This window comes from Grus americana, chromosome 12 (genome assembly GCF_028858705.1).
Source record: "Grus americana isolate bGruAme1 chromosome 12, bGruAme1.mat, whole genome shotgun sequence".
In the NCBI taxonomy this organism is placed as follows: Eukaryota; Metazoa; Chordata; class Aves; order Gruiformes; family Gruidae; genus Grus; species Grus americana.
In genome coordinates this window covers 10096111-10114258 of record NC_072863.1, presented here as the reverse complement: position 1 = coordinate 10114258, position 18148 = coordinate 10096111, and the positions used below count along the sequence as shown (strand labels likewise).

Below are 18148 nucleotides of genomic sequence, written 5' to 3'. Positions count from 1 at the left end.
CTGTATGCCAGTATGGCAGATTGAACTCTTCTCTAGGGTTCAGTTTCCTCTTGCCATCCACACCCCCTTTATCAGCCAATGCATGCTCACGGAGAAAGCATATTCATTGTCACGTGAACCAGTGAACCCTGAAAAGCCTTAGGAAACAGTCAAGATAAATGTACCAGAATTTCTGATTGAATTGGTATCACCAATAGTCTTTTAGTCTTTGGGACTAAATGGGAAAATGTTTCTTTCACAACACCATCAACCTCCTTGTAATCTTGTTGAGGTTAACAAATGAGAATATGTATTTGGCTAGTGTCTCAGTCAATTACCTCACACACAGAATAAGCCCCAAGTGCATGTAATTTGAATGCAAATGAAAAAAAACATGATTGTCTTCTCACCAGTTGAGCAAATGGGTAAATGCAGCCCTCTTTGTTTGTTTATTTTCTACCACAATGTTTCCTTCCCCCTACTTCAAGATTCACTTAGCTAGGAAGGATACTAGTTAAAGAAGTTTGGACACAAAACTCTAATTTAGCCTGTAAAGCAACACTATATGGGCAAAAGCCAAGAAATGTGAGCACTGAAACATCTGAAAGAGAAACCCTCCCAATATTAACTACTTATTGGAAGGACTCATGTCCCTGTGTTGCCCCCTCTACTACCAGTGCCTAGATTAGTATCAGTGTCATCTTAATGCTGCACACTTACCTGGAGCCCTTCCTCAGTGTCCCAGTAAAGAAGGCAACCATGATTTAGACCCTAGGAAGATTTAGGTGATGTCTTGTTCTATTGCTGTGCACGTATATCAGAGTAGAAGTGACCAAGTTACGTGCTGAACAATTCCTTCTTTCTGGAACCACATTCCAACATCGAAGCTTATTTTCCAGGGAACAAATGAAAAACAACAGCAAAAACCCCTCTCACGCCAAAGCAGAAAGCAAATTGTCATGTAACTAACAAAGCTCTGCCTTACAGGAGCATCTCCTACCCACAGAATCTTGTATAAGTAGAACTGGTAGGTCTTCCTAAAACTGGATGTTTGCTGGCACCAGAAAAGCATGGCTGGAACCAATGCTTGTGAGGTTACCATTTGTTTGTTATCTACCACTAGAATGGCCTACATGAAATGCCACCTTGAAACATCTGTAGAACAAAGTGGCATGGGATTAGTTAATGGTATTCTACAAAGCAACAATCAATAAACATAGAATCTTACAGTTTGGTCATGAATCATCAATTTTTAAATTAAAATTAACACTCAAACATTATTGTTTCAAATTAATCTAATTTCTCCGTACTGCAACAGCTCTGGACTGTTTGTACTAAGTTTTGGAGTATCAGCTCAAATGTGCTTGGAATCAGATGGAATAAAGGAAGGAAGTTTGCCAGGACTTTTCTCAGGTCTCCTGGCACTGCACCGTGCAATTGGGAAAATGATCATGTTACGTGATTGTCTGTAGGCCAGGACCTGCTTTGATTAAAGCATCTAATCGCATTACTTGATTAGATTCTTTAATTGAGCCAGGTCCTCTCCTTTTGATAGCCTGAAAATATAAAGGTTTTTGACTGCATCCTTCAGTCTGCTATAATATGACAAATATGCTTACTTATTCTGGCGTGGGAGGTATGGCTGCAAAGCATGTATCTGGATATGCAAACAAATGCAGTCTCTGTGCTCATTTCTTGGTTTTGACATAGCCGTTCTTTAAACTCTGGGGCTTGTTACTATTTTTAACTTCTTACTGGCTATCAGGACCCAGCAATAAATCTGTACAGCCTCTTTACATGGTCCTAAAAACAGTTTCATATGCTCAGTGCTGCATGGAACAGTCCTGGAGACTTTCTCATCACGGACAGAAAATCTGGTTCTCTCCTTCAGCTTTTACAACTGTTTATAAAAAAACCCAGAGAGAAGATGAGCCTTTGGCAAAAAGAAACTGAACATCATACAGCCGTCACAACCTGATTTTCACTATAAACTGGAGCATTTCTCACAGCTAGTCTTCTACGAATCAGTATCTGCTATCCATCACAGATTATACGTTAACTTTCCAGGGGCTGCTCAATCCCTTTTTTCTGGTAGTCGCTGCTGCTGTGACATATCCTGGCGTTCCCTGCCAGGTGCATAAGTGTGGGTTCTTGTGTCTTGCTTCATCGCATGGAAAGGACATCAGCCCAGTTTCTTACTTTGCATTCCTGCACTCCTGTGCAAATTTTACTCCCTTGCTTGCCAGTCAAGGAGAGGTTGTAATGACGAGTGTGGGAGATTACAGGATTGCCAGACCAAGATTATGCAAAGAAACTCACAATTGAAGAAAAGTTTGCAAAACTTCACAATCCATAAGTGTCTGGATGAGTGCCATAAGATGCTGTTAATTGCCCCAGCTTGAAGGACAAAATGTACCTTCGTGAGACTTTTTTCACTTGAACATTAAAACTAGCTACAGAAAATGCAGGTTCTCTGAGAATAAAAAAAAAATAACAGTGTAAAACTCAACACATTATGAAGAAAATTAAACCTTTTCAGATGTGAGGAAAGTGGAGTGTATTTTTTTTATCCTGTGGAGTAAAACATTTGTAGAAGTGGGCATCCTTTACACTTCAGAGCAGCAGTAATCTGGTGGAAGCAGGTTGTTAACATTGAGTGTACTAATACTTTCAGCAATTCAGCAGAGGAGAAAGTGATAGCATTCTTGTAAAATTTTCAAAAAATTTAGGAACAGTAGATGTACATTTTTTTCTGCTAATTGTGGCAGAATATATCTTTCAATCTCTTCTTATATCTGAAGTAAAAAAGACAAAAAAGCTTTCTCTCTTCACTGTGCAGTGATGCTTGCCATGGAGGCAGAAGAGATAAAACTCTGTTCCATCTGGAGCCCTGATCCCAGATAATTCATGGACACTAAAATGCTGAAATGAGATGTAAGTTGAATTGCCAGGAAAGATGAATTTTCACTCTGCACAACTAATGGCAAAGTGTCTTCTGAGAAATTCCTTTCAGATGCACACCTGCACTGAGACCTCACATCAGGACTGTACTCAGTCCCCTACCTTTCTGTACTGAGACTCCTTGAAGTCTGATAGAGACTTTGGCCCTTCCCCTAAATAAATTTCCAGCCCAGAGTGCCAATTAAGTGGAACTGCAATCCAAAACTCTAATCCTAGAAGCTGCATGCTGGGATGCTGCCTAACCCTAACATGTTTAAACGCTGTAGGGCCTGAGTTTAGGCATGGGAAGCCAGGTAGCCTGGAAGACCCTGAGGTTCCTCAGTGTTGGCAGCTCTGAGTGGCTTGATTAAAATCAGTGTTTCATCAGAAAATGGCATCCCTTTGGCTGTTGAGGCAGGTGCTCTGGGAGTGTGCTAAGAGGATGCACTTCCAAGCAGGTGTTGCTCTGCCACCGTGCTAATGGCATGGTCGTGTGAAGGAGGGAGCTGCCTTCACACCCCTTTTACCCAGCCAAGGCTCTGGGCTTTTGGGGCCAGATATGGCTGTTCCTGATAGTGCTGGAGAAGAGGAGGTGCTGGACTGAGAGGATGGGCAGCTCAGAAAAGCCTGAGCTGGAGGGAGAGAGGCCTCGGGGCCTGGAGAGGAAAGCCAGGGGAGTGGCAAGGTTTGTGACAGCCAGGGTGTAGATCATGGGTATTAAAATAACTTATGGTGTTTCTAGTTAAAGCTTTTTCCAATCAAGTATGGATTATTTGGGGAGTGGTCAGTTTTTTTCCCTGCTTGAGAGGAATACAAACACACTCCTGGGTGTTAAAGGGGAGGACGTGCTGTGGTGAGGATAAAGGAGGTTCTTTATCTGAGGATAAGGTTCTGGGATTCATGGGGTCCGGTCCTTGTGTCCACTCCAGTTCATGTGCTGCTTAAAGTACTTGAGCAACCCTACCTCTGCTCTCCTTTTTGTAAAAGGACCAATTTCTGTTTTAAAGAATTTCTAAGTCTAGTGATGGAAAGAGCTGTAGAAGAACTAGATAGTAGTAGAAATAATAATAATAATAATACCTCTATCATTCATGTTCTTCTGAATACCTTCTAAAAAAAATTCTGAAGGTGTTCAGCTAAGTAATTGTTATTGTAGTGTCCCTGTAACATTGTTTGCTTAGGGGCATGGAGAAGTAGTATATTGCAGTATATATTAATGTATGAATCCTGCTTTTTTTTCTTTTAGACTTAGAATTGTGTTATTGTTAACAGGTGATTTTATGCTGTTATTACTTGATATCAGCTTGCTTTTGCTTGCATGAGAAATCCCACTGACAGATAAGCTATTTCTGAGAGTAATTGTTAACCTGCAGGAACAGATATCACACAAAGGAAAGTGTTGATGGAGGTATTTCCCTTCCTAAGATGTTGGGCATGGCTAACAGCCTGGCTTTTATCCTGCTGTGAAGGAGGACAATAATAGGATAATTCTCTTGGAGATCACATAGCAGGGCTGCATGTTACCATATAAAACTAGCTCAATAAAAGGTGGACTGAGCTGAAAGGTCGTCTTTTTGCTGTGTGGTAGTCAATGCCTGTATTTCAAAGCCTTACTGCTAGTCAAAAGCTTCTCAAGAATATGTGTTTATGTTATGCGCTGTGAAAAGCTGTTTGTGTGTAACTAGCAAGAAGGTATAGAACTAAAAAAACCCCACCTTCCAGCATCTCCTGGATTTGCTGAACTCCACAAATATTGGCACTTTATACTGGGCAAGAATTTGAAAATTAAGCTGTTAATGAGATTGATTAACTCAGTTAATCATATTTGAAGATTAGTATTGTACTCGTTCCTAGGCTTTATTTTACTCCATTAAAAATGACTCCTTGGCTTCTGCTGATCACACCTCTGAAATATTTCCCAGTAGACAAGTCATTATATTCCGACACTTATGTGTTTGCCAATCATTAAGTTTTGATAATCGCACGCTCCCAGGTTTTAGTTCTCCTGTACTTTATCTCTTCCCTTTTATTAGCTGTATCTGTTGTTACGTCTTTCATGCTACAATACCTGAGGTTTTGCATTTACACAGTGTTTCAGTACCTCACAGACAAGTTGAACGTGTTTGGAGCATGCCTCTAGGATCGTCAGGGAGGGGGCAGGTGGAGTGAGACCTGCGTGATGTGTCTTGGACAGTCTTGGATGTTTGTTTGGCACCAGGCTGCTTTGTCCAGGGAAAGCTGAGATGATCTGGACCATGTGTGGAAGCAGAACTGTGGGAATTAGGAGCCCTGGGCCACAAATGCAGTTTTTCACTGCACTCTGGTAACTCTTATGCAAGTCAGTTTTTCAACAGAAATTATCAGAGGTTTGCACAGTTGATATAAATGCCTAGCCTCTATTTAATCCTACTTCAAACACTTTAGTCCTTTTTTGGTTGATTTGCTCCTTATTCTAGATGGAGCTCCATGTTTGAGAAGTGTCATATATTCCCATATAGCAGCTTTAATAATACCTGACAGATCGACAAGTTCTCAGGGACTGAAGACAGCCAGCACTACAAGGGAGGCCATGTTATCCTGGAAAGAGCTTTGGTCCAAGAGAGCGAAGTATTTGAGGAGCACATTCCATCCAACAATTTCTGAAAAGACTTGAGTGTCTTCTCAGGTTCTATGCAATTAAAACTAAAAAATAATAAAAACAGTGGAGATCTATGTATCATAGATACAAAACTGACAATCTTGCAGATAGCATTGAAAACATGTTGATTAATTTTGTGGATGGAGATTTGTGGCTCCCTTTTGAGTGGCTGGGACAGTAAAATCTTCTTCCAAACTCAGTGTAGTAGAAGAGCAGTATTGTAGAGCCTATTCAGTTTTACTGAGTTTATTTCTGCCTTATAATTTTTTCCACATGCATATGGTAAAGCTTCCCCATCGCTAACTTGATTACTGTGTATTATGTTAACTGCAGGTTGCAGCCTGCTAAAAATGCCTGAAGACAAATTTGCTTTCCATACAGTTTCAAGTCTCCGCCCTCAAATATAAAAAAGGGATTTTCCTAGGAGCATGACTTAGAAGGCATTTTGCATCTACAGCACTTTTGCAACTGTTCTGTTGTGAGGAGATAAATGAGTGAGTAAGCTTTCAGCTGCCTCTTTTGAGTTATGATAGCAGACTGTCCATAGAGGCAAGTAGCTCAGCAGAAGTGACCTTTCTGCACTTATCAACTCTGAGATGGCCACACAGATGAATCCAAAAGTGCTGAAGTTGGGGAAAAAATCTGATTAAGTACCACTTGTTGAGCTTAGGCCAATACAGGTCTTTTTAATATGATTACATAATGCATAATAGAGTGTATTATTTAGTATTACATTAGTGAACCAAACTCTTCAGGCATTACTCCCCCTTTCTAAGTTTCTGAATCAAAATGTCATACAATTTCTATTCCATTAAATCTTTAATGAAAATGAACTTGTGGTTTGAGATCCGAATGGAGTAGATGTGTGCTTCCTGCAGCCTGTCGAACAGCAGCAATGAACATCCCAGCTATGCAGAAAAGGCACAAAACTTATAAAGAAAGAAAATAGAACCAGGAAGAAGGATGTGTAAAAGATCATCTCCTTTTGCCATGAGCTAAATCTCACCCTGAAAGGATCAGCAGGGTTGGAAGCAGAATCTGCTTCATATCTCATTTGTCTGAGGCACACAAGCCATTGGATGAGGGCCATTAGACCTAGGCAAGCCAGTATTGGCACGAGGCCTCTTAAGTAATTATTTTCCACTCTCTTTGTGTTTTGCTATAACCCTGAAGTCTGCTCCATAAGTACCTCTCTGAAGCAGCCGATGGCTATTTCAGAAACAATTGCCTTTGTCTCTGTAATTTGCATTGCCTGTGCCCTTGAGAATATGTTCATCGCTTCTCCATCCTGTATTCTGAGCGGTAGGGCCACTTCTTGCTATGCCTTCCTTCTAGATATACTTCTACCTTGCTTATAGCTGGCACACAGTGAATTAATACATTTCTCACCAGATGCAGAATTCTCCTTTACTTTCATGGGTTACTTGCCCAGTGATTGATTTTATTTTATTTCAAGTTAGTGGTAAAGGTTTGGTCTAGATCACCTGCAGTTCAGTTCATCACCAAGGAAACTGGTGCTCTCATTATCACTTGGTCTTTAAATCAAGGCTGATACTTTCTTAAGCAGAAAGCATTAATTTAAATGTGAATTGTAGGGCTTGATTCTGTTCACCTGTAGAGGATAATGTCTGCTGGTGCAGGAGCCAATAGCCTAAATTTTCTGCCTTGCTTTATCTGACAGTTTAGAGCAGTCCCTTCTGCCTTTCTGATCTTCTCTTCTAAAGAGTGTGATGTGGCTGTGGAGTTCTGGATGAGAGTAATTACATGTTGTTGAGGGATGGTTAGATGGTTTAGGTAATCTTCCTCAGGTCCTGAAGGCCAACATGGTGGTGGTTTTGTTTGGTTTGGGTTTTTTGTTTGGTTTGCATTTTTTTGTGGGGTGTTTTTGTTTGTTTTTTCTTTTTTTGTGGTTTTGTTTACTGCCATTTGGTTACCTGATGCTTGTCTGTAGCTATAGGGAAGCTGCTGTGCTTATACTGGAATAAAATGTGAGGAGGCTGTTTCTATCAGCCAACAAATACAGCTATGTAGTCCCTCACTCCGATCTTTGGCTTTGTGGGAAGGTACCAGCATCCTTATCATGACCATCTAATGCACACTGGTACATGCCTTGTCATTTGGAGGTGTGGAACAGGTTCATAACACCGCACTGGGTCCATGGGGCAAGTGTCACGTAGTTGCACTCACAGGTATACCAGAATGGCAGCTGTGTGTAGTTTGATTCCTGTGGCAGGGATCTCCACAGAAAAAAATGTTTTGGTCTGTAGGTAGCCAGACACAGCTACACCAGCTTTTCATGTAGCACCTTGTGTGCTGCTGGTAGGTTTGACTGTTAGCCTTGCAGAACACAAATAATTATCCCTGCACTTGGGCTCTTGCTTACTTTGGGCTAGGGCAGACATTATTTTGAACTACATGATTCACATCTGGTAGGTGGACGCTTCCATGTGCAGCTGCCAGTGCTGATCAATCTTCTCTGGATGGGAGAAAACTTAAATAGTTTTGAGATTCATGACTGTTTTTCCAGGACTTGTGCACGTTAGAGATGGCAAGGCTGCAGGCATCTCTTGCCCCTCTTCTGTATCACTTTATCCTAGAGAGGACTGCCTGCCTTGTAGACACCCAGTGATTTCTTTTTACCACTTTAATGCCAGGATTAGTGCTATTCTAAAGCCATTGCTCCTGTTTTCAGAGTGGGTTTTCTGGTCTTTACCTCCTGCCAGTTGAGAGCGGGAGAGATAAACGAGCCCCAGCTTTGTCTGCTGAATCAGTTTTGAACATGTGTGTCAGGTGCCAACATTAGTAAGCATGGCTATTGCAGAAGATAGAGATTAAGAAACAGAATTTACTCACTGTATTCTTAAATAAGCACACCAAATACGTCTGCTTCCAACGCCATAGCTGTGTTTGTGTTAGCTAAGGGCAATACCCAATGTCTGATAGTATCACTGGTGCAACCGAATGGAAAACACGGGTATCTCACTGCTCCTAAGAAATGTCAGAATTGTTTGCTGTGTTGTCAGCATGTTAAGGTTATCATTAATGGTCAGGCTTTTTTTCCCCTTCCTCCCCCCCCCCCCCCCCACTGGATTAACAGAGTGTTCAGTAAGTGGAGTTCATAGTAATCCAGGGGTGCTTTCCAAAGAAAAAGGGTTACTTAGATACCTCAGTCCATCTCCTGACCAGCAGCATATCTCATCTATGGCAGAGCCAAGCTGGCTTTGGTTTGCTGGTTATCTCTGTATTTCTAGCTGAGACATTCCAGCGGTAACTTGCAGGGTGCTTGGCCGATGGGTGGCTATGCTAGCTGCGAGGAACCAGCCCTTCAGGGCTCAACCTGATGGACCTCAACCTCTAGTGAATGCAAATCAAACTGCTGTGCTATTTAGCTGCGTAGCTAACCTAGAGGCAAAATGAAGCCCTGCTTCTGGTGCAATTTTCTTTTTAATGATACTCATCTCTCCACTGTTCACTCCTGGAATTTTGACTGTGCTGTGATTTTCATGTTTCTTCTTTAAGTACAGAAGATGTATTAGAAATGAAACTTTCACATGGTCAGAAAAAGAATGCATCCCAAGAGTGGTTATCTCCAGTATAGTTTTACTTTTAGTCATCTTGAGTTACACAGAGAGAATGCCACAGTCAGTGACTCCGCAACATTACAACATGCACTTAATCCTAATAAGGAGGGAGAGGCTGTGGCTAACAGGTTGTTTTTCATCTCATTTCAGTTCTAAACAAGCTGATAGCCAGTTCTGAATCATAAGTTTGGAAGAAAACTTGGTGCATTTGTCAGGCCCAGCATTATTTACAGGAACATTTTTGTTTCCCCCTGGGGAGATAGTGACCCACAGATACTGAAGTTACCCAGAATCCAAACCAAAGCCATGCTATCCCATTTTATTTCAAATTCATAACTCAGATCAGGATTGTCAAAAAGGTTCATTTAGTTTATGTACAGTTCAGGTAGGCTTTGGAAGAATATGAACTGATTTCTCAGTGTGTCCTTGGCGTGGGTGGATTTTGTATTGTTTCATACAGAACTAGCCTGAAGATTTGTGTTTGGTATTGTGGCTTGGCCATTCGAATCCAGAATTCCCAGGCAGCCTGCAAAGGAGTGTTTTCTCAAATTTTTATTTATTTATTCTCCCCAAACCCTGTGTCCTGCCAGGACACCACACTTGTACTTGCTTTCTGTTCCAAAGATAGAGTATTCTGGCATGCTTCCAGTTTCTGAAGCAGAAGGCTCCCAGAGAACCTGCTGCACAGGGTGATAAAATACAATCTGATTTTACCTTCCTACCTTTCAGACACTGTCCCACACGCTCCTGGTACACCTTGCAGTCATGGCTAGATTGAGCCATGCTGAGGAGCACTTTACTCAACAAAAAGTCCCACTAATTGAGGACAGAAAGTGTGTTTGTCATGGTGTGGATCTGAAAGAGCCATGGAAAAGAGCAGTTAGAAATGGAGGAGAACAATTAAGCAGCCAGTCAACCAGTGTCCCTTTGTGCCTGTACATGGAGTGTGCTTTGGCCAGTGTCCTCCTGTGTGTCCTTAGGGGGATGCCTGGGGAAGGTCACTTTGATGGGTGAAGCAGGGGAGTGCTTCAAAAAAGGTCTTTAAGTCGTTGCTTGTTAAATTCCTCCTCTGGTGACGGCTTTGCTTTTATGACCTGCCCTTTCTGTGCCTGTCATGTGCAGTGGAAGGTGTGTTCAGAAGCTGAAATTTCCATACTGTTTAATCCTCTTGTGCCCTTTGCTTTTGTGTGTCTCCTGAGCCCAGACTCCAGCATGGAGCAGGTTGAGAAGGAATGAGAGGCAGGTACAGGTGGAGAGGGACCCATGAACAGGGTCTCTGGGTGAGTGAATGAGGCAGCTGGGCAGTGGCTCTGTGGGGAGGTGGTGGGGTCAGGCACGCATGTGGTGGTCAGTGTGCGATGCGGAGTTGGCAGCCCTGTGGCAGAAGACAAGGAGGTGGGTGTGTGGGTAGGTACTGGCAGAGGGGGAAGCAGGGCAAGGAGTGGGGGGCATGCTGGAAGGGGAAGGTGGGCAGGCAGGGGTACAGGGAGGGCTGAAGAGCTGGGTCTGAGGGGCTGAGCCCAGGCGGGTGCGTGGCAGGGGAAGTGGGTCGGGGTGAGGTGTGGAGGGCAGGGGGTGTTTAGGAGGGGAAGTGGGCAGGAGGCCGAGCAGGGTTAGGCAGGTGGGTGTTCCCAAGGAAGTGGGCGCGGGGCTGGAGGAGGGTCAGCGGGCGGGGTGCGGTGGGGAAGCGGGCACGGGGCTGCGGCGGGCTGTGGGGGGTGCCCCAGGGGCGGGAGGTGCCGCATCGCTGGGGGCCCCGCCCGGGCCGCGGGGCAGCCCAGGGGCCGCGGTTCCCGGCAGGGCGGGGGGCGGGCGGGAGGCGGCTCCGATAAAGGGCCGGGCGCCGGCCGGTGCGGGCAGAGCGGAGCGGCTCTGGCGGCGGCTATGGGGATGCTCAGCCTGCCGGGCTTCCTCTCCTGCGGGAAGAAGAAGGTGGGGCGGCCCGGGGGGGGCGGCTGGCCGGCCGGGGGCACCCGGACAGGTGGGGTAGGGGGACACCTGGGCAGGTGTGGGGGTACTCGGGAGGTATGAAAGCACCTGGTCAGGTGTGGAAGAACGCAGGCAGGCGTGGATGCACCTGAGCAGGTAGGGTATGGGGGTGCCCAGGTAGGCGTAGGGGCACTTGGGCAAGTAGGGTGCAGATACCTGGGCAGCTATGGGAGACTGGGCAGGTGAGATACCTACCAGGCAGATACCTGGCCAGGTATGAAACTATCTGGGCAGGTGAGATCCAGACAAATGTGGGCATATGGGGGCACTGGAGCTGGCAAAAAGCGCCTGGAACTGTGAGAGCTGGAATGAGCACCTGGGCAGGTATGGGGGCACCTGGGCAGATGTGAAATGCACCTGGACAGGTGTTTTTAAAGTGGGCATACGGGTATGTGCTGGCGTGAACATCTAAAGTGGTATGGGGGCATCTGGGCATGTGCAGGGGCAGAGTAGAGGAGTTCTCTGGAGATGCTGCCCCCAGGAGCTGAAAGCACAAGGGACTAAGGTAGGAGCTGGGTAAAACTGGCCATGAAGATTGTTTGGGCTCTCTGGTAGGAGCCTCTCTTACAGGCCTGTGCTGTCCTGCCAGAGATCAGCTGGACTGGCAGTGCACCTGGTTCTGCCCACCCTGTCTAGCTGCCCTGCCCAGCAATGCCAAGGAGAAATGAGGATATGACTGCCCCACTTGCCTATGGAGTGATCCTGAGCCTTTCCTCTTCTTCTCTTCCAAGGACTTCAGTTTATCAAGTGTCAAAGATGCCCATGCCAGTGACAATGATGAGAACGCGGAGCGTGGTAACTGGTCAAACAAAGGCGACTACCTGCTCTCCATGGTGGGCTACGCTGTGGGCCTCGGCAACGTCTGGCGGTTTCCCTACCTCACCTACCAGAATGGCGGAGGTACCTATATTGAATGGCAGTGCTGGGTGGGCACGCCTTGCTATCCCCAAGAGAGATGAGGGCCAGCCCTGAAATTGGGCATGTTTTGTCAAAGCTGGATGTGAGCATCACCCTGGGAACTGGGATAGCACCCGCTGATGGGAATGGGAAGAGGAATAAGAGGCCTCTCTGTGCTTTTTGGCTACCATCTGAGGAGGGAAATAGTATTTAGTTTTACTTGCAAACTTCCACCTGAGAATTCCGGAACTCATCTGATTTACTCATGACCAACATGCATCTTTTTGTCCAAGTGCCAATATCCTCTATTTAACTAAATAGCTGTTCTCCCTCCCCAGTGCTTACCTCCCTGTTATGTTTATAGAGAGCAATTGAATTCCCTCTCAACCTTTGTTTTGCTAGGCAAACAAGCTAAGCTGGAATAATTATCCAGTTTAATAATAATCTCTATCAGATACTTGGTGAGTGTGAGGCAGAGAGCCTCTACCTGCTTATGCGATGAACTAGTGCCAAAGCCAAATGGAGGCACTGGCTTCCCTGGCTGCTCTTCCAGAGCTTTGTCTACTTGCCAGGGAGCCACTGGTAATTAAGGAGAGCATGAATGCCAAGTAACTGCAGAGGACTTACTTGTCTGTACTTACTTCCACTGCCTGACAGTCATTAGAAGTCACAATCTGGACTGTAAATGCAGCACAGCCCATACAGCCGCATGTGGAACACAAGGTGGCATTCTTGGTACAGAAGTTTTATTGGAGTGAGTTTGGCCAGGTTGCGTTACTTACAGTTTTGTTGAAGAAAATTGTGAAAACAAAATAAGGGACATTAGCCCTTCTACTAGATGTTTTTTTTCTTATCTGCTACAGCAGAAAGCTTTACATTAAAAGCATAGTTGTGCTGCTGCTTGTAGCCTGCTCTGTGCCCCTTGCCCATGATTGATAGACAACTGTTACATCCTTGTTTCGAAACACTGGAGTAATCCAGTTAATTCTGTGGGACTATTTACTTCCTTAAATTACAACAGGTATTTGCAGTTCCTTGCAGAACTGGGTCCTCGATTGCTTTAAGTTCACTGAGAGTGAAGAAGACAGATTTCTGCAGGGATATCAGGTTGTGTTTAGGAAACCTGTGCTCTCACTTGCCCTATCTTCTGCGCACACACAAAGAAGTGCCAATCCCTTTCACAGAACAGGGCTGTCATTGATATCAGGTTAATGTGCACTTTAAAATGGATTCAAACAAGAGCCACGCTGAGATGCTGTTTGACACAGGAGTCAGCCAACCATAGAAAATAATTTTCATGCTTTGATGTCCAGTAGCTGCTCGATCAGGCCAGTTGCAACTCAGCTAAATACATGAAGGAATGGTTCTGTTCCTTTTTAAATAAAAAGCTGGAAGATGAACTACAAAGCAGACAAAGCTGATGGTCCCTACAGCTGAGCAGTGTTCCTTCTTGCATGACAGCAGTATGTCTTCCATAGTTTATGCAAAATCCTTTTAATTTTATAAGCGAAGCCATCCTACGTAAATCACCAGTTCTGGTAATCTGTGTCTCTTCATTGCAGGTAGTATTTAGTCGTACAGCAAACAGGATTTACAAACAAATCTCTGTATTCTGCAAAAAGCAAAAAACCCCACAGTGGGATATTTGAGCCAGGGGGAAGAGGGGAGTATAAAATGTGATAGATCTGTGGTGAATACTGAAAGATTCATTGTTTTCTGTTTGTCGGGTTTTTTCCCGTCTCTTCCCTCAGGTGCTTTTCTAATCCCATACACCCTGATGTTGGCATTAGCTGGCTTGCCCTTATTTTTCATGGAATGTTCCCTTGGGCAGTTTGCCAGTCTAGGGCCAATTTCCGTCTGGAGAATATTACCATTGTTTCAAGGTTGGTATTGTTATGTTTTCTTAATCTTTTTTATCCTAGTAATAAACAGATGTGAGTTAATCATCTCTTCAAAAAGCTACTAATTCTGGGAAGCCAGCTTCCGTGTAGAGAATATTCCCAATGTTACAAGGTCACTATTATGTTCCCAGGTAGATCTTCCCTGTTCAATTAATAAACAGATGTGGATTAAAGATTTCCTCAAAAAGGTTGTCAATTATGAGAGGTTTTATCAATGATTCTCCTGGTGTTACGCATCATACCACCCTAACCACAGCTGTCCAGGCAGAAGGAAATCACCCCGTTCGCTGTGTGAGGGAAAACATCAGTTAAACACCTGGCACTGTGTGCAACAGACTGAAAATAATTTTTAGACGTTAACTTTACCAGTGTTTCTTTACACTTTATGTCCTGTGTAGCTTGCAAGGCAGTTCCATGTTGGATGGGCTAATTCTGTGTTTAGCTGCCAGCCTTGGCACAGGCATGTGGGTCTGATTGCATTATGCAGTGCTGTGTGTGTGTATTCATCCAACTCACTGCCTTGGGAGTCGTCTGCTGGTGTGATAAAACAGGCTAGACTCTGGCCTCATAAGCTGAGGTGCCTCTTGTGCTAAGAGAAATAGTTGCACTCTGTAGTGGTAGTTTGCCACTACAATGGCAAACTACTATCTCTGTGAGGGTTTGAATTTCATAGGGAGATTTATGTGTTTGGAAACAACTAACCATGTGCTTTACTCGTTCCTATCCATCCAGGTCCTGTACCGATGGGTGTAAAGGACTATGTAATTGGTCTTGTTTGTCCTCTTTATCTACCAGAGGAATTAATGTAGGAACAAGGAAGTTTGTTTCTCATGCAATAAGAATTTTACCTGCCACCTTCTACAGAAACAAAACGGATTATGGTCTGGCTTTTTCTGCCTGTCTCTGTTCTGTGGCATAAACAACCTTTCACAAGAGCTGTGTATTTAACTTTAAAGCAAAAGTCTATAGACACAGCAAATATTTTATGTGTCTGTGAAGATATAAACTTAAATATAGTCTCTGAGATGATTGGGAGAGTTTAGCAGACTTTCCCAAACTCGCAGAACAAAGTTCATTTTAACAAAGGAGGAGAACTGTTATTGGCACAGATTTACTGTTCTGTGTTGTTTCTCATTTACTGGCAAAACTATTCATTACAATGAGATCTTGAAAATCGTTTGGTCAGTTGTAGTGTTTGTATAGTTTCTTTTATTTTACTAAGCAATCAAAGCTTCCCACTGAACTGGGAGAGAACAAAATATTGAATTTCTCCTTTAGACTTGGACTAGTCAAATTTTTCTGTGGGCCTGATTCAAACTCTGTGTCACATTTGAGATGGTCAGTTTAGATTATAACCCTCATTTCATGGCTTCACGCTTTCCCTGTTTGGTTGCTGTTAAAAATTATTTGAAAAACAAACAAAAAACAAACTCAACTTCTTCCCCAGTAGCCTTTTAAAAGTCAAGTGAAGACCATTCTTTCTTTTTTTTTTTTTAACCCAGGTTTGGAGTAGTTTAGACATTGTGTCTTTCTCTTTCCTAGGAGTGGGTATCACAATGGTCATCATCTCAACATTTGTGGCGATCTACTACAACGTTATCATTGCCTATGCACTCTACTACTTATTTGCCTCATTTCAAAAAGTGTTGCCGTGGTCAGACTGCTTTTCCTGGGCAGATGATTTCTGCAGCAAAACTCGATTAGGTATCGTACTTAACAGATATGGCTTAATGTTACTGTTTTGGATACTTGTACTTTGTACTGTTTTCTGGGAGAAATTACAGGGGCCAGAAAGCTACCTGTGGCTCAAAAAGTCCTTCCTGGAGTTTTGTTTCTGAACACACAGGAGTGATGCTTGTCTGCTTCCCTGCCACCAGTTCTGGGTGCTTGGGAAATCTACAGAGAGCTGGGCTGAAACCACCTTGTTTAATCCTTTTTTTTCCTCCTTTAAAATCTAAGGTTTCTTCTAGTACGCACAGTCCCTGGAAATACTCCATTCCCATTTCATCAGGCCTCATGGCAAAGCAAATACCTTCCTTACCTGAAGCAAGAGTATTGCTATAGCTCTTATCCGGGATTCTTTCATTACCCCTTGCCTGCCCTGTGGCTATGGTAATGCTGAGCACCAGTGAGGCACTGGTTTCACACTTTATTAACTCTTTAGAACATATCTCCACTCTATTGTTCTTGATGTTTGGCAGCACATGTACATGTGCTTGTTATCTCACCGGTTTCCATATCAGACCAGTTTAAGGCAAAAGGTGAAGTTGGTGAGCTAATTAGTAGTTAGTAGCTGGAAATGTGTTGCCAAATGTTAATGTAATTATAACTCTTAACCATATATCCGAAAATGTCTTCTAAGATTCATAGGTTTCATAAAATGAAGTTGAGATGCTTTATTGAACAAAAAGTTGACGATTGCTTATGGGCTAAACAAAAATATTTTATCCCAAAATTTCTAAGTGCTGGAGGGATACAAAACTGAACTGAAGAAGCTGTCCTGAAAGAAGCTTCAACAAATTTTTTCCAGTAAATGCTGATACAGTGTTCTTTATGTTCTGGCAAAAAAAATCCAAACCCAAAAAACCCAAACAGTGCCCATTTTTTGTCCTGTGTGTCCCGACCCTCTGCCCAAGGAAAATGTTTCAAGAGCTCTAGTAAGCCCTCTGCCATAAGAAGATGAAGTTGCTAGAGGATGATCTGTGTGTAACCTTGGTTTAGGACAAAGGCTTTTGTAGAATAACCAATGCTACAATTTTAACTATCCTCAGTTCTGAATTTTGCAAGTATTCTTGACAATAAGTGAAAGGTGGAGCTGAGCACACCAAATTTTTGGTGTTTTGATTTACAGTCAAAGTAACAAAGTCACAGCTGCAAGTGATAGTTCAGGTTTGTTTCTAAATATTGTTAGTAGGCAAACTGAAGCTGTAACTGTTTAGAAAACATATTTGCTAAAATAATCTGATTTTTATAATAGTCATCACTGTGTTAACAATCCCTTTTTCTTGCTTGCTTGCTTTCAGTAAGCGACTGCAATGCAACCTTACATGGAGAAATAGTTCATGCAAATTACTCATTCATCACAAACAATAATCTCACATGTATAAATGGCACCATGAACTACAAACCAGTGCAATTTCCCAGTGAACAATACTGGAAGTAAGTAAATATTTAAAAAAATTGCTAAAAATGTATTTATTATGCATTATGACTTTGAATGTTTCTTCTGTTTTTGTCTCATCTTGCTGTCCAGAAAAAAAAAAAAAAATCTAGTCAAGGGAAGTGGGCATGCAAATCTGTGCAGACAGGACTTAAAACTTAATTGATGAGCCTGGGCCTTCAAAAAAAAAAAAAATTAAAAAATTAAAATATATATAGAGAAGCAAAAGAGCCAATCTGTGGCAAATTGAAAAATATCCAGCTTAAAGAAGTCCTCTTCTATGGAGTCCTGGTAGGGACTACTTAGCATCTTTATGTATAGCATATAGGTTTTTTCAGGAGTTACTGTGCAAAATAGATTTACCTCATTCTGAATCTGGGCCTGTTGTGAAATTGTCATTTCTTTAGCCATATGGTTTCAATCTGCATCATGTTCCTTGGGTTCCTGAGGACTGATTCTTCTTATGGGCTCTTCTCTTACCTTTAGAATTTCATGGTTAACACAAAAGAGCTGAGGTAGGCCTGATGGGAGATGTATGGAGAGCTGAGGGCCAATAGACTTTAAAAAGAGGGGAAAAATGCAGTTAAATATTCAGTTTTTCAATGCCAATCATGCAACTCTAACTGCACGCTCATGGAAGCTGCTGCAGGGTCTTGGAACATTGGCAGAAACCGGCTCACTTTACTTCAAGAAGTGACTGAAGAGGAGCACTGTATGCTGCTGTCTCCCTCTTCTCATTGCAGTGTTTTGTGCTTTCAGTAAAGTGGCTCTTCAGCGCTCGAGTGGGTTGGACGAGACCGGTAACGTTGTGTGGTACTTGGCGCTCTGCCTCCTCCTCTCCTGGATGATTGTTGGAGCCGCGTTGTTTAAAGGAATAAAATCTTCTGGAAAGGTAAGTTAGGAAGAGCAACTAGCGGACTTTTGGCCTGATCCTGCCGTTCCAATGTCAGGTGGACCCAGGGAAGGTTAGCATAAGGCAGGCTGCAGTCCGAACCCACTACCTTCTGCTGGATTCAGCATTAGACTTTCTGTTCCTTGGCTTCATAACTGTTACATAAAATAT

General features: G+C 43.3%; 1 protein-coding gene across 10 annotated transcripts in view; it reads left to right on the top strand.

Annotated features, from left to right (window-relative positions):
- SLC6A14 (solute carrier family 6 member 14) overlaps positions 1-18148 on the top strand; it is a 75657-nt gene that overhangs the window by 48521 nt on the left and 8988 nt on the right. For 3 of the 10 annotated variants that reach the window (XM_054840053.1, XM_054840057.1, XM_054840056.1), the window contains 5 exons: positions 11859-12027; positions 13776-13907; positions 15468-15629; positions 16949-17084; positions 17845-17977. In XM_054840053.1, the coding sequence (XP_054696028.1) occupies positions 11859-12027; positions 13776-13907; positions 15468-15629; positions 16949-17084; positions 17845-17977 (732 nt within the window). Of the gene's footprint in view, positions 1-10113; positions 10382-10472; positions 10534-10985; positions 11071-11202; positions 11224-11530; positions 11633-11858; positions 12028-13775; positions 13908-15467; positions 15630-16948; positions 17085-17844; positions 17978-18148 lie in introns of those variants that run through there. The other 7 variants (XM_054840055.1, XM_054840051.1, XM_054840054.1 and 4 more) reach the window with 5 other exon arrangements.